Source organism: Sinohyriopsis cumingii, chromosome 1, assembly GCF_028554795.1.
Source record: "Sinohyriopsis cumingii isolate HCF-2022 chromosome 1, ASM2855479v2, whole genome shotgun sequence".
NCBI classification, from domain to species: domain Eukaryota; kingdom Metazoa; phylum Mollusca; class Bivalvia; order Unionida; family Unionidae; genus Sinohyriopsis; species Sinohyriopsis cumingii.
Window position 1 is genome coordinate 90,372,879 of NC_142961.1, and position 17,724 is coordinate 90,390,602.

The following is a 17,724-nucleotide window of genomic DNA, read 5'->3' on the forward strand; positions in this document are numbered from 1 at the left end:
GATTAATCTATCTAGTGGCAGAAAAATAAAAAAATGAAAACAACTCAAGCTGACAATGTTTTTGGCAGTACATGTTAAGTGTATAGAAACCTTGCTGAATAATGTTTTTAAGTCTCTTCAATATAGTTTATGCTGAAATTAAAAGTAATTTATGAAGAAAACAAACTGCACCATTATACAGAGATATTTATTCACTGTAAATCTCTACACGACGAAAACAAACTGCACCATTATACAGATATATTTATTCACTGTTAATTTCTACATGATTATAAAACAAGTATTCAACAATGTAACCTGGCATGTAACCTCCATACTCTTGCCCCCTCTATTAATTTCCATCCCTTTATTAGTTTTTTTTCTCATAGGTCCCTAGGTAACTCAAACCCTCACTTATAGTGTGATCAATTTGATTGACTCATTGTATGCAAGTTATTGAGAAGCAGTGTACTAAGGTAGTTTTAATAGGGGAGAGAACGTGTTGAATTTATTACACTTCACTGACAGGTTTCACTGAAATAAAACACAACAAAAATGTATAAATTAATGATGCAACATAAGTCAGTAAAACAGCAGCCCTCACTAACTGGTTCAGTGAGCTACAAAATGTTTGTGGAAAACCACGAATAACAACATGTATCAATGATAGCATTTTTTATCATGTGGTCTAAAAATTGCCAAGTCCAAGAAAGTGGACAATTTCACAAATTAATTTGCAGAAATTAAAGAATATTTACCACCTGTACAGGAATGAATATTATTCCAAATAAATCCAAACTCCTATACAGATGGTCTGAATTTTTTTAAAACTGTGGCTTGGATTGACAAGAGGTGCTTAAAACCTGCTGACACATGGTGGTGGCTAGGTGAGGTAATGGGCAAGAGTTATTGCTCTTTGCCTATATGAAATTGAGAAAAATAATTAATTTTCATCTTGTTAGTAGGGCTGGATTTGGTGTGGTAAAAGGCTTATATCCCAAGCATTAATGTGATCAGGGAGTGTCCCTGAAGGAGAAAAATGAACAAATAGTTGCAATGTACATGCTAGATCTTCATTAAATATCCATCCAAATTTGAGATGCAAATGTTAACAGACATTTATTTATTTAGGTTACTCCATTTAGTTAAAGAACAGACAATGGACCAATAATACAGACTATATTACAAATAAGATATTCAAACTTTTCAAGAAATGCTCATCCAAATTAAACAAGAGCACTTAAATGAGGATGAAAACCCATTTACATCTGATAAAAATACATGACAGGAACAGTGTTTCAACTTAAAAGGCATCACAGTCTTTGAACCAAGGTGATCTGTCAAACACTGAGTTGACACTTTTTTAAATCTGGCCTACGTCTCTTGCTTCTGTGACAGAAGACTCCAGCTGTAATGTACAAGCAACTGAGCTAGGTGGTTCCATACAGTATATGTAAACAAAAACATACAACATCAAACACAGAAACTTAAATGATGAATGGTTTGAACAGGTATTTGTTCAAGAGCCAAGTGTAAAAGTGAACCTACATATGAATACAAATGTCAGTTTGGCATTTTCACATGGGTGGCTGCTACCTAACAGGTTTGAGTGTCTTTCTTTTCTGAACTGCAGGTCATTTACAAAGTTTGACCAAGATACATGATATATAAGTCAATTTTGAATCACTGTGACCCAAAATTGATAGGTTTCTTCTCAGCTACAAATGTAACATACAAAGTTTGTGAAAGATAATTGGTGATAACTCAAGTTATCGTGCAGAAACAAAAGAGGGAACAGATGGATGGGTAAAGAGATTGACAATATCATAACATGCTCTACCTTATGATAGAAATAGTACACTTACAGCGTCAAAGCAGAGAAATTTAGTCATTTTCACCAATAAGTGTATTGTTATCAGTTGTAACGTTCCTCACATTCATACAGACAAGACTGTGTATTTCACACTCTTCACAACTGCTAAATTCCAAATAACCTGATATCTTTGCTAACACTTGAAAGATAGGCTTCATCAGGATCAATTTGTTAACACTTGTATAAGATGGACTTTGGCAGGATATTTTATCAACACTTGTAAGAAGGACTTTGGTGGGATATCTTTGTTAACACTTGTAAAATGGACTTTGGCAGGATATCTTTGTTAACACTTGTAAGATGGACTTTGGCAGGATATCTTTGTTGTTAACACTTGTAAGATGGACTTTGGCAGGATATCTTTGTTAACACTTATAAGATGGACTTTGGTGGGATATCTTTGTTAACACTTGTAAGATGGACTCTGTCATGTTATTTTGAGCCAGATTTTTTAAATCTCAAAAATATGAAAATTTTACCATGTACTTATTATACTGCATCTTTACCATCTACATTTGTGTGCAAGTCGGATATAACTCCAAACTGCACAGACCCAGATCTGCTGTTACATCATGTACCAACAGTATATATATATATATATATATATATATATATATATATATATATATATATATATGTATATGTATGTATATATGTGTGTGTGTGTGTATATATATATATCACTATGCATTTCTATCTGTACAACCAGTCATAAATTATAACAAGGACATGTATGAACAAAAAAATAACTTACATTTCGAGAAAAATCATACACCTGGTCCTAGAATGAGAAAACAATATGTTAAATATAAACTGAATACCACATTTACATTTTCACATCAATAATTATGTAAAAAAGATCATGCACATGAATTAGTATAATCTGCCTTGAAATACTGATGTATATAAAAGGATGATGTTTGGGTTTGTGTGGACATCTCCATGTCAATGAACTCAGTTGATGTAATTGAAGCCTGTACACATTCTTAATTGCAGACAAAATTCCAAACAAAAAAAGAACTTAATAATCAAAATGTATTCCTGCTGCCAAGATTAGAGGTGAACCAGGTTTGATGATGATCCTCTGATTGATACTGCCCTTTAACAAGAGGCAGAGTTGGCCTGATGTGAATCACTTGTCTACCATAGCTGAAAATAGTGTTGCATTAAACCATGAGTGACAACAACAGTGTTGAAGATGTGGATGAAATAGATGGAAGTCCATAGAATGTGAAAAATTCACCCAAATTTGGAAAAAATGCAGAAATAATGTATGCAACCTGTTGAGGAATGATTCCTACACAACAAATCCAAATTCCAAGATGAATGGCAAAAATTTTTCACTTATACTGGCATGGTTTGATGTGGCTGTATCCATACAAAGCTGACAGTACAAAAGCAAAGCTAAAAACTATCAACAATTAGTGGTGGCAAGGGGAGGCTATTATGCACATGAGTTATTTAACTTGGTCAATATGAAATAGAAAGCAAAGATACATTTTTGTCTTTTAAGTAGACTGGATTCAGCATGCTTATACCTTAATATTAATGCGATCAGAGAACATTTGAAGGAGGAGCATATTAAGCACATTTTGGACCTGAGGATCAACAATATTTTTCAAGCATAAACAAAAATACTTGCAGTGAATGTCCACATCACATGCACTGATCTGTATTTATCATGGGAATATCCACATCTCATGTACTGATCTGCATTTATCACTGAAATGTCCACAGCACATAAACTGATCTGTATTTATCATGGGAATGCCCACATCACATACACTGATCTGTATTTATCATGGGAATGCTCACATCACATGCACTGATCTTTTTTTATCATGGGAATGCTCACATCACATGCACTGATCTGTATTTATCATGGGAATGTCCACATCACATGCACTGATCTGTATTTATCATGGGAATACCCACATCACATGCACTGATCTGTATTTATCATGGGAATGCTCACATCACATGCATACATGCCAACCCCTGGTGCGGAAATATTGTAATCCAAGTGTACACAAAGAGTAATCCACATACATGATAAAAATACAATAAGCATATGTACAAAATGATTTATTTACCCCTCTGATCTTTTAGCATCAATTACAGCTTAAGTTTTCATATGTAGCACTTTTAGCTTAACAAAGCAACATTCTCATGTGTTGCATTTCTAAACACTTTGTAAAAGCTGATACTATGAATGTTTTGCACACCAGTAGAGCACAAAATGATGAGTTACTGAGCCTGGATCTGATTCAGTTTTATTTTTTTTAACAATACTGATCAATCTCTCAGTCAGCACTAGAATGGTAAAGAACCAATATTCCCTTCATAACCTGACAAAAAAAAGAGAAAATTTATATCATGCCATAGCACATCAACTCTTTCCTTATGAAGTACATTATCAGGTAGAATGCCAATTTGATACTTCAGGAATTCTCCTTCAAATTTATTAGCAGCCTTTCCTGCAGCAAGGTGTATCAAATGGCAGGGACAAATATTTGGTACACTGATGGAGTCACTTTTCAATATATAGAATGCAGCTCCTTTATAAATTCCAGTCATCACTGATGTATTATCAGCTGAAAACCCCATACAGTTCTGCCAACTTATATCATGTTTATTCAAAGCATTATCAAGCAAATCAAAAATGTTTTCTCCAGTGGAATCTACTGTTGAATCTGGTAATGAAAGAAGAACAATATGACTTTTCCCTCTTACACAGACTGAGTACAACTTTTTGTCATCATAATCACTAATATTGTCTGTAGCAATACCAAACGACCCAATTTTGCATTAATTCTGCAATTTTAAGTAAGTGTCTTCAGCTAAACACTGAACAATATTAGATGATTTTGCTCTTGCACATGAAAATTTTCTGCAATTTTGTAACCAGGAAACATTTGAACAAAGGACCAACTTAGTCTTCTACCGCTAAGGGTAGTCCATGTTATATCAAGAACTTTGTAAATAAAATATAAGGTTTCTTTGATTTCAAGTGTTGTTCCGCATAAAATTTACCACCATGAATATTAAATCCTTTCCACACAGCCTGCAATGGGCATGAAGCTGCCATAGAATGGAACATTGTATTATGTAATTTATATATTCATCTTTAAAATGGTTTTTCATCTTTTTCTAATTCATCTATTAAATTATTTGAAAAACACTTTTGCTCTAACACATGCATCAACTAGAATAAATATGGCTTGACTTTTAATGCCAAATACCTGCAGACTGGTTCTATACCAATTATGAATTAAAACAAAGAATGTGTGAGCAAAGATATAAAAAATTTAGAAAACCAGTCTGTTCTCTCCAAAGCCATACAGCTGCTATAAATAGAATCCAAGCTCAAAATTTTGAAAGTAGAAACCAGCATGTTTCTTGGAAATAGGACAGCTGCTGTAAATATAGTACATAATACTGTTAGAAAAGTGCATGCAAGTCTACAGACAAGCGTACTCTTGTGTTTTAGTTATGCAAAAGCCATCTGTGCTAGAATACAGTTTGTGTGATTAATGGGATTTTAATAAAAATGAGAAAACAAATACATTATTTTGGAAGAGGGATATAATGAAACTGTGTAATCCATATACGTTTACGCATAAGGCATAATTTAGTGGAAAAAAGTGTAATGATTACGCCAAAAACATAATGGTTGGCATGTATGCACATGCACTGATCTGTATTTTTCATGGGATGTCCACATCACATGCACTGATCTGCAACAGACGTCACATGATGCTGCCCTCGTGTCCTCATCATTGGAGGATTGTTATTTTATGTTTTGTTTATTTTTGGCCTTTTTCTAATCCATCTGTGAAATTATTTGAAAAGAGATATTTTTGCTCTCATAAACGCATCGACTAAACTAAATTATACTTTTTAGCGCAAAATACCTACAGACTGGTTCTGTACTAAATATAAATTTGAAAAAAGAATCTACGAGTAAAGATTAAAAATTAGAAAACCAGTCTGTTCTCTCCTCACTAAGCCATACAGCTGCTATAAATAGTTTGAAAGTAGAACCAGCATGTTTCTGGGTAATAGGATAGTTACTATAAATAGAATATAATACTGTTAGGAAAGTGCACGGACAAGCGTGCTCTTATATTGTAGTTAGGTAGAAGCTGTCTTTTCTAAAATACGGTCTGTGGGATTAATGGGATGTTAATAAAAATGAGAAAACAAACAATTGATTTTTTTTGGAAGGTGGATATACCGAAAAAGCATAATCCATACACGTTTACGCGTAATTTAGTGAAAAAAAGTGTAATGATTACACCAAAAGTGTAATGGTTGGCATGTATGTATATATTACTGTATTTCCTTTAAATTTTAAATCTTGGAAATATAAATGGGCTATTTGAGCCAATTAACAATATTAACTTACACTTTTAATTCCTTGTGAATTACCACTGACTTAGCCTTGTCAAATGACCCCCACCCACTCAGCTTTCAACCACAATCCAATACCCCTAAGTGAGACTAAGAGCCCTCTCCACCTAGGTATGTACAAAGTTGTTCCAGAGAAATCAAGGACATAATGAATTTTGTCCACTTAATAGTAAGACAGGAACAGCATATGAAAACATGATATTAAATAAAGGATTCAGAAGATGATATATTAACCTGCAAAGCTTTTAAGTTGAAAAAATTTAAAATAAAAATGATGCAAATAGTCATTTTACCTTGAACTTGGTTACAATAATGACAGGTTTGTACTGTTGAGGACACACAGTTGACATGATTTGCTCCAACATCTTTTCATCGTCATGGTCATGACACACAAAGGCATTTAGCAGTGATTTCAGACAGCATTCGATGGCCAGGGCCCATCTCTGATCAACAAGTTTGAAACAAGCACCTGCAAGAATTAAGGCTCATTCAACTGTTATGTCTTTTCCATGAATCAAGATCAGCATGCCTTATCATGGGAATAGCATTGTTATTCATAAGATACCAAAAACCCTGTAAATCAGGGATCTCAAACACACAGTCTGCCAAGCTGTATCCTGTGGCCTAAAAATGATAGGCGCCACAACATGTCATGATATAACAAAGGTGGTGCAGCCCTTGGGCCACAGAAACTGCCCTCAGCGTGGTTTGAGTTTGAGACCCCTGCTGTAAACAAACAAATTATATAGGTCTATAATATGTTAATTACTGTTGGATTGGATGTGCATGCTCTATCACATTTTAAGGACACCACAGAGAGGTTGGGAGAGTGTGCCCATGTTATGGGAAAGCATTACCAACAAAACATATTTTACTCCAAAAACTGATTTCCTCTTCAAATATTTTATCTGATGATGCAAACTCCCTTCATCTCCTTTTCTCCTAATGTATTATGATCGGATAAATTATTTGGAGAGGGATGAACCTTACATAGATGAAAGTCCTAATCTCCCATCCCTGAATGAATGTGAAGCAACTTCAAATCTCATGAGATATGAGATAGAGTTAACAAATAGATTTGTCTGAATGCAGCTTGTAGAGAAATTTCAGTCCCAAAATCCCACTTGAGTAAAATGACCACATCATTGAGAGGCTGCTGAATTACCTGGGAAGGCAGCCTGTTATAGGTCACACCAGGTCAGACTAAGTCCTTACAGATGAAAAGTCTCTGAAGTAAAAGTAAGAGGATGTCGTCTCTGCCTGCCATCACACAGCTTGGACGTCAGTTACAGAACAGTTATTCTATGCTAGTAGGTACTGCCCTGACCTGAGAAGTTCATTTGGCATTGGGATAATTCTTGAAACACAAAGCAGATAACCCATCACATGGAAGTAATCTTTAGCTTTCAAGGTTTTGTCATCAATGGCCACTGAAAACTGTTTTCTCATCCGAGGAAAGGGCATATAGGACTGTTTGCCCATTTAGCAAGCCTAAGGGAATCCTTCATCTTTCTCTGGTTTCCATTCTGTGCAATGTTTGCTTCTTTGGCTATCTGTTTTGGGACTTCCACTACATGACAATGGAAGAGCAAGATGAATGACATAAGCAGTAACCTAAGTGTGACCTTACTGTGCTTCCTAAAAAAGATGTTCATGGAGAAAAAGGCCTCGCTTTCAGCAAGCTGTAAGTTCGCTGACGCTGGTATGGAATTGGCAAGGATGTGTTGCACTGATGAGAGACTGAGACTGTCTCCCAGGCATGGCCAGTAGGATTTATGATGAAAGAGTCACAACTTTGCAGACTGCTGAAAGAATGCCATGGATACGTAACTGAGTTTTGTTGTTGTTGTTGTAGAGTTTAATATCATTTTTTAGCACATGATAGGCTATACATGGCAGTTGGTATAACTGGTGGAGGAAGAACCCTGGAAAACCCCAGGAAGAAGCACTGACCCACAAGAAGCTACTGGCAAACTTTCTCACATACCCACGTTAGCCGAGCCTGAGACCTAAACCCATGCAGACAGAGGTGAGATAGCAGTGATTTGGAAAGGTGAGAGCTTTAGACCACTCGGTCACTCAGGGGCCCCACATAACTGAGCAATAACCTGATCAAAATTTGTTGTTATGTCGATGAAAGATTTTAGGTTCACATGAAGAGATGAGGTTTTTTCTTACTTTCTCATTGGCTAGGACCTCAGTGTGAAAAGCAAACATATGAGTTTTGTAAAAATCTTGTTAAAACTTGACAGGAGAAGTTGCTGTAAAAAGAAAAGTCTGTTGACACTTGGATTTTGGTGTTGACTCTAACAGGTCAATGACTTGACTAGAATGTCATAGCTGTTTGAATGTTAGCTAGTGCATCTAGACAATCAGACTGACAGATGCTGAAACTTTTTAAGTTTCCAATTATGGAGTAGGAGAAGGTAGGCTTTGGAGACTGAACACAGAGCATGAGCTTGAGTTCACAAACACAAAGGAATGGAGTGATAAAGATGCCTCCTGCAATGCATTCAATGCAACTGGTAAAGCCAGCTGAGATGGACAGTGAAAGAGACTGTGGATCTGGCTAAGTTGTGACAGTTATCTCCAACATTCACTGGGTTTTGGTTTTCAGGAACTATCTGTGTCATGAAGCTGGAAATGGGTATACCAAGAAAACAGACCAATGTATCAAGATTCAACTCCTGTGAGCCACTGGCATATGTCAAAGCTGTGCAACAGCTAATGTCCATATTCACAGGGTTAGAAGTGAAAATAAAATTTATTTAAGGTCTTTTCAAGGTTTTTAAAAAAAAGTGAGGTTCAATACACATTGCAGTTACACGACCATCTCCATGGTGAGTATAACATTTATCAGAAATTAGATAAAGTATGCTTTTGAGTTTTTTTCTAAATACAATGAAACTAAAAATAAAGTGAAATTTATTAAATAACACTGGTCTAAGTCATCTGCTTCAGAGATAAAATGTACTATTTATTATGAATTTTGATCTGCTGAATTCAAATATGACAATTAAAACAAATGATTGGCTACTGTTTCCAAGATATTTAAGTTTCTACATTTTACATCTAGTTATATTGTGTAGATGGTAGAGTTTTAATCAAATTTAAATCTAGGTCTTTTCATGTGTTTATAGTTGCTTTACATGATTATAACAATGTTTTACCTGACCTGTTTATGTAACACTTTAAAAAACAGCAAAAGGGTTATGTAAACAAAATTTATTATGAAACAAAAGGCAAAAAAAATATGTGTATATCAGTACATAGTTAAGTCCGGATTCAGTGTCTATTCAGTGCTTCTCAACTTGTCTCTTGTATTCATTAAATGGAGCATCTCTTGTCACTGTCCAGCAATAGTCTGCAAGCACCGATGGGTTCCATTTGCCCTGATAGCATTTCTCCATTGGTACAATGTCCTGGTGAAATCGCTTGCTTAGCTTGTCACTCACTGCTCTGCAGTTTGGTACAAAAAAATCTAGATGAGAGTGAAAAAATGTATCTTTAGTGACATGCTGCAACCAAGGCTTTTGAATGCCCCTGAGGACCTGCAAAGACACCTTCCTTTATCTAAGCTTCACTTAACCATGGAAATTTTCCATGGAAATACTTGAAAGCTGAGTGTGTTTTGTTCATGGCCTTGACAAAGTCCTTCATCAGACTCAGCTTGATGTGCAAGGATGGTAACAAAATCTTCCTGCAAGTTGATTCGACAAGTGGTGGATGCTGAACACTTTTCCTCCCAGGCTCCAATGACTGTCGGAGTGGCCAATCTCTCTAACAAGAATCTCTCACACAACTTTCCCATTCACAAGGAAAACAGCAGTACTTTGCGTATCAAGTCTGCAGACCAGGCAAGAGAAAGAACCTTCAAATCACCAAAAAGCTGCCACTGATGTTGGTCATAGTTTATGCACCTCAAACGTTGTTTCATGTTTTCATAGGTTTCCTTCATATGGACTGCATGACCAACTGGAATTGATGGCAAAACATTGCCATTATGCAGCAAGACAGATTTAAGACTCGTCTTCGAAGAATCAATGGACAGTCTCCAATCATCGGGATCATGAATGATGTTGAGGGCTGCCAACACACCATCAACGTTGTTGCAGGCTAGAAGATCACTTTCCATGAATAAGAATGGTAGAAGATCACCTTTTTATGAAGAAGAATGGGACAAATCCTTTTGATGGTCACAGAACATGGAAACCCTAACATCACCTGCCTGGAGATTCCACAGCTGTAGTCTGGAGCCTAACAGTTCTGCCTTACTCTTGGATAGTTCCAAATCCCAGACAAGGTCATTCAGTTCACCTTGTATTATGAGGTGTGGTTCAGAGAAGGATGTGAGAAAATATGGGTCATGTGACATGGATGGTTCAGGAATAGAAATTTCATCCTCTTCCTCTTCCTTGTTGAACAAATGAGAATGATTCTGGTGCATCAGGTACTGGCAGTCCTTCTCCATGGGCTACTTGGCATATAGCTGATGGAATGTTTGGATAATGCACAGTATACTTTTTCTTCTTTGAAACACCTTTCCGAACTGGAGGCACCACGCAGAAGTAATAATTGCTGATATGATCAACTGGTTCTCTCCAAATCATTGGCACTGCAAAAGGCATAGATGTCCTTTTCCTGTTCAACCATTGGTCATGATTTGTTGCACAAGTGTTACAGCATATGTGCAGGGCCCACCTCTTGTCCTGATCTCCAGTTTTGCAGCCAAAATAAAAATGATAGGCTTTCCTAACCATGGTGGTTATACTGCACTTTTGTGATGCAAAAGTCACTTCACCACAAATACAGCATAAGTTATCTGCATTGCTCACACATGTACAAGGCATCTCTGCTCACTTTGGCTAAACAGAAATGTGTCCCTTTGCAAAATCAAACACTGATAAATAAGAGAGCACGACATTGTATGATTCCTAAAGCTAATATAGGGCAATTTGTTCAGCAGAGTGATGTAAACTTAGTTTTGATTGCATCATCCATGACTTCTATGAATAACATGATGCAATTCATATTATGTATAACGTAATACCAGCTTCAGATGGCATCATTCATTGTTTTGCCTAAAAAGCAAGTACTGTCCAAACCCAGTCATAGATTTATTCATAGATCAAGTCAAAGATGTGCTTTAGTAATTTCAGGTTTAAATTGAAATCCCTTCCCTTTATAACTCACTTATCCTCCACCATTCCCAAGTCAAGGGTCATATATACTGACCCAGTATCATATCTTTACAACTGTAGCCAATCAACAATTTTAAGCATCATTTAAGATCTCAGTGACCCAGAATTAGTAAAGTTTGACTATATTTATTTAGGAAGCCTTTTGGCTGTAGACCATAATTATGCTTCTAGGATCTGCTTTGAAATGAATTTGATGACAGGATCAAACCTATTAAGCTTTCTTAGCTTGTATGTATGTATGTATGTGTATGTATGTATGTGTGTGTGTGTGTGTGTGTATGTATATATGTATATGATTTCTAGAGCTGATATAGGGCAAGTTGTTCAGGAGAGTGATGTAAGCTTATTTATGATTGCATCATCACGACTTCAAGGAATAACATGATGCAATCCATAACATACAAGATGCAATAACAGCTTCAGATTGCATCATTCATTGCTCTGCCTAAAAAGCAAGACTGTCCAAACCCAATCATAGATTTATTCATAGATCCAGTCAAAGATGTATTTTATTCATTTTTGGTGTAAATTGAGATCCTTCCATTTATAACTCAACTTTCTTTGCCATCCCCATTACAGGATCATGTATAATGACCCTGTATTATGTCTTCAAAACTGTGGCCAATCAACAATTTTAAGCATCATTTAAGATCTCAGTGACCCAGGATTAGTAAAGTTTGACTATATTTATTTAGGAATCATTTTGGCTGTAGACCAGTAAAATTAAAAACCAAATATTTGCAAGTGCAAAGAAATTTCCATAAAAATGTCCTCTTGCACACTGCCAAGCAAATAATCCATTAAAGAAATTGAAACATTTACCACATGTCAGCTTTAGGCCTGCAGTTTTATACAAAGTTAATACACAATATGCAATACATAATATCCTGTCCTAGAACCTATACATTTTCTTTATATGGAGTTTTAAGCTCTTGAAACTTCTCATCCAGCTACTTTTCAAGAACCATGATTTCCTCTACTTTATCCCTTGCACACTTTGTGTTTGCCTTATGCATAAAAAAGGTCACTGTCACATTCCAACCATCAGGCATACACCAGTTTTTAAAGCCAGCTTAGTTGGGAACAGGTTTTACAATTCTACCAGCTATGCTCATGATCTTTTCAAATATGAATTTTTAAGGAGTTATATTACCTTTCCTGGATTTATCAGGGTCTCATTATTACATATTTTTTTCCTCCACATAACCCTAGTATATAACGCAAGAAGCTGAAAAAACTTGAAATCTAAAAAGAGAAAGTAGTAAAAAAAAAATTATATTTGGAGATCATTTTTTTATAGTACCATATACTAAATAAATGTTGTGATATTTCCGTATTTCTTCATGCGAATTAAAAAGACAGTGACAATATGTATCCCCCATGCTTTTCCTAAACTCATATATAAATGGTAATTTGGGGGTAAATCATCCCCTATTATAAATTTGAATTTGATTTCACCTCACCTTGATAAACTCCAAAATAAAAATATAATTAGGTGAATATGAGAATGTCAATGTGTGTTACTTTTCACTGTTTCAATGCACATGTTCTTGCACCTGAAAACTAAGTAAACCACTCCCTCGATAACTCACGCACATCGGGGTCCAGAAACATCGACCGCACTATAAGTGAGGTGCGAGTTATCGAGGGACCTATAAAATAAGCCCAAAACCAATAAAGTGATTGACGACATAACGGAAAAATAAGGGGGGGGGGTAGGCAGATTATACTGTTGAATACTCACTTTATAATCGTTCTGAGATTAACTGTTAATACATATCTCTTCATAACGGTGTACTTTATTTTTTTCTCATAGGACAACATTAATTTCAGGATAAATTACAGTATATTGAGGCGATAATCGAAAACATTATTCCACGTGGTTTCTGTTCGCTTAACATGTGTACCACTTCACACAATGTGTACTATGTCACTAATTTTTATGTTGAATTGGATACATTCTAGTTTTATTGTTTGATCCAAATTTTTTTATATACAAAATATCGACTCTTTTCGAGAAACAGTGTCGATCGAACGATAGATAAATAGATTTGAATGCGATAGAAGTAAAATGGAAAACAAAACAAAAAACAAGGGTTAGTCAGTACTAACATATTTAATTGGTCTACAAATTTAAAACAACGTAAATTAGAACAAGTTAATACTTGCCGTTTGTGCCACTTGACAAATATCAATTCACTTTTTGAAAAAATCAGTTAATTTTTTTTTGTGTGTTACTCCTTGGTTTATCTGCCGAGCAAAATCCCTCAGATTTCTCAACTGCATGAGCTTTACGTAGTCAACATTTTGGGTCTCCAGCCACCTTATGGCAATATCAAAATATTTGATTGCTTCCTGTGCAGAGGGGTGGGGGGTGCAACATCTGCATCTGCATCACTTTCAACACTTGTGTTACTCCAGTTAGAATTGTCTTCTGCTGCAAATTTGTTCGCTATAGAAATAATTATAGTTTCATATGACATGTATTCGGCTGTGGGGCAATCAATGTCAGCACAAATCCACTCCTCCACATCATCAAGAGAAACGCCCATCTCAGGACCATGAGTATGTACGAATTTCTCCCAAACAGCCTCGGCATTAATGACATCAGTTTCACTGAAACATTCGAAGTCACTATCATCGTCGTTGTCTCTGTTACTGTTTTGCTTTACGTCAAAGGCAGCTCCAAGACCCTTAATCCAGCACCCAAGGTCTCTTGTAATCGATTTTGTTTTTAATGCAACAAACACTTCCCTAAGTTGTTGATCAAAACAAAGCCGGCATGTACATGTAATTAGGTTCTCACAGAAGTACTCACGGGTTTCGATGTGACGGTTGATTGACTCTTTTCATGTTTTCAATGAACAGAATATGTTGTGATTATAATGTTTACACTGAAACGGAATTAAAGGATTAGAACGTGACTTTCACACAGGAAGACATTTAATTGGTGTTTATTTCATTCTCTGTTGCCACCTGTTAGCATTTACCAGAAGTTTTCATTGATCGCTATTTCACTAGACTGTTTATTTACAGTACAATGACAACTATTTATCATAAAAACTTACATAATATATGATATCTTTAAACAGAGGTCTTGCTAGGATTTTAAAACTGAGTCTTTCTGCCTCTGAATTCAATCACTAAATATCAGTACATTTTCTCACTTGGCCGCCAGTCAAAGCCTTTGAACTAGCCGCCTAGCTGTTGCATTGTGTTCTTTTTATTTTTTTTAATGTACTCTTATAAAATGGCAACAGTACATCAAAGAGTCTTTCAGTCACTGAATTCTGTCATTGTAAATATCAGCACAGTTAACTGATCAACACATTTTCCCACAAAGCACGTGGCTGAAACAGGACCGGCAAATCTTTGAATTTTCCCGCACACCTATTACATGCGTATGGAGGACTCCCGCCTCAGTGATTTTCTGCATCCCAGATCAAAAACTGGCATCCAAATATGCGTAATTAAGCATTTTTGAGATCTCAGAAATTAATTCTTCTTTAGAACTTGCAAATTTCAAAATATGGATTATATTTTTACGGGCATTAATCACCATTTTCGATGATAAAACGAGCAATGTATCAAGGTTTAATTTATCAATTCTTATCGTAATTTTTTCCTGTTCAGCATATTTTAAAGATATTTTAAATACATTTTCTCTGTAAAAAAAATTGGGAGCCAAGACGGACACCGCGTTATAAGCAGGATCGCGAGTTATCCGAGCGCGAGTTATCGAGGGAGTGGTGTAGTAAATTAAAAGTTGAGATAATACTCAACAACACGCCTCAAGAATACCAAGGGATCTGTGTTTATCAGTCTATGGGCTGGCACTAACAATTGCCTAAAGTACAGCCCAGAAGTCAGTACACCTTAAAATTACATATCTGGTGTTTGAAAAGTTATGAAATTTAGATTGTATGCAGATTTTGGTCCAAATGTTGACATACCTTTGCAATGAAACATATTTCTGAGCCTTTATAATACTGTCACTACATATATGTACTTCTTCTGTTATGTTGGCAATACATCTTCTGGTTTGGATTACATGCCTGTCTCACTTAATTCAAAACAATATTTCAGGCAAGGGGCATCAGTTACAATTTTCCAAAATACATTTAAAAGGGTACAAATGATACTCTTTTTAAAATGGTTGAAAACAATATGCAGTAGAGGGTATATCAAATGAACGATGGAATAAAATGACTGGATGTCGTTAACATGCATAATATTTGCACTTTCTTGACTGCCTAACAAAAAAAAAAATTTTTTTGTGGGTTGGGGTAGAGCCGTTCATCAAGATGTCAAATTTTTGGGGTTAGTTTCTATTATCTAGGTTTCCTTCCATTTTTAAAGCTGTTTTCTAGGTTTTCAAGATCAAAATGAAATTTTAGGTTTTTCGATGTTTTTGAAGTCTGCTGTGGACCCTGTATTCAATAACGGCTAATCTTGGAGAGGTCACAGTAATCGGACCCAGGATATTCTTGTGGGCCACTGTAGCAAGACAGTACTGGCCTAGAGATACTGCTGACAAAATCTGTTCCAGTCATGGAGCACAGGGCAGTGCTGGTGTTGTATGTAAAGAACAGTAAGCATTCTGTATTTAACATCAAAGCCAATAAAAAGATGTCAAATGAGGTAGCAATATCCGTGTTTCTGATGGTTGTTGTTGTTGTTGTTGTAGGGTTTAACACCATTTTTCAGCACAAGATACATGGTGGCCAGCAGTATAAGTGGTGGAGGAAGAACCCAGAAAACCCCCGGAAAGAACCACCGACCCACGAGAAGGTTTCTGATATTGTCCACATTTTTTCTGGTGTACTTCTTGCTCTCTCAATGACCCGGCCACAGTATCACTAAAATTCTGAAAAGATTTCCTCAAAATGAGATTTTGTATTATCTTGCTATTGATATTTCTGACAAATCATTTTAGAGGCAGATAAAATACAAAGGATGAAAAATTATTATTAGTTTTAAAACCAGTTTTTTTTAAAGTAAAATACGTTCCTTCAATAATACTTACCTGATTTAGTAGAACTACTACTACTACATCACAAATCCAGTCCTCCCAAGATAAATATGTCATTTCCGACCACAATCATATTGCGCGGATTGATTTTATTATATAAACACTGTCATGAGTGACCACCTACTTAACACAACCAGCAACCATGATGTCTTGTAAAAAGAATGCATTCCACCACTGCTATGAACGAATGCATTTCAAAAACGGGTGAGGGGGGATAAACTCCGCTGACCTTTATTTAATCCATGTAACAATGACCATTACACTGTTCTACCCCCCGAACCAAAAATCCCCCAAAACCAAAAACTAGGCTGACCACCGATATCTGAAATATTTTAGGTATTCTTTTAGTGTTTGTGTATTCTATTGTAAACCAGACTGAAGTACATGAAGATTATTCAAGCACTTAGCCTGGTTCCCGGCCTATTTGTTGCTAACACTCATATATACGTGTATGACCCAGTATCCCTATGAACGACCATATTGCAAGAACAGAGACAGACACCAATGATCTTTATGTAATTATTTGTAACAACGACCGCTTGAATAGTAAATATTGTTCTGATAAAAACAAACATAAAAAGAACAACAACAAAAAATGGAGTCTGGCTTTCGGTTTGTATATAGTGAGAGTTGGTACAATTCATAAACCAGGCTTATCTACATGTCGCGAATAGCCACTGGAGTGCCGAAATTATTGTTTGGTCTTTAGAGTTAATCCATACTGCCATTGCCTGGGGGTGAATAAGGTCTTTGTCTATTAAACCAGCAAGTGAGAATCATTTGCAGGATTCAATTGATAGTGTTAAAGGCTTGTGAGGTTTGTTCTTTTTTTCCCCCCAATGTTATAGTGGTTACATCCCAATCACCAAGCTGTCGTCCATTCAAGTTGGTGAAATTGGATTACACAATTTGTTTAAGGAGTTTTTCCTGTATGTCTTCTCTGAATTAAGCCAATGACTTTTGTATCTAAGTAAATGATTCTGTTTCTGGATGAGATAGCTGTTTGTTTTTATTTCATTAATTGTTAGACATGCAATGTTTCATATTTCCCCAAATCCTAACCAAAACTGTCTTTACAGTCGATATTACAACTGAGCACAAATAATGTTAACACCTAGTAACTTAATAACAATACAAGTACCTCCAACTAAAAAGAGACAAATTTTAACACTGGAGAAAAAGAGCAGTCCACTTTCAAAATAGTGGTTTAAACGTTGGTAAAACAA

The 17,724-nt window shown here is 35.8% G+C and overlaps 1 protein-coding gene across 4 annotated transcripts in view; it reads right to left on the minus strand.

The window, feature by feature from the left end:
- LOC149807325 (structural maintenance of chromosomes protein 6-like) overlaps window positions 1-17,724 on the minus strand; it is a 106,130-nt gene that overhangs the window by 49,125 nt on the left and 39,281 nt on the right. For all 4 annotated transcript variants that reach the window (XM_089965324.1, XM_089965341.1, XM_089965351.1 and 1 more), the window contains 2 exons: window positions 6,559-6,734; window positions 2,607-2,633 (listed from right to left, as the gene is read on the minus strand). In XM_089965324.1, coding sequence (XP_089821450.1) covers window positions 2,607-2,633; window positions 6,559-6,734 — 203 coding nt within the window. The remainder of the gene's footprint in view (window positions 1-2,606; window positions 2,634-6,558; window positions 6,735-17,724) is intronic.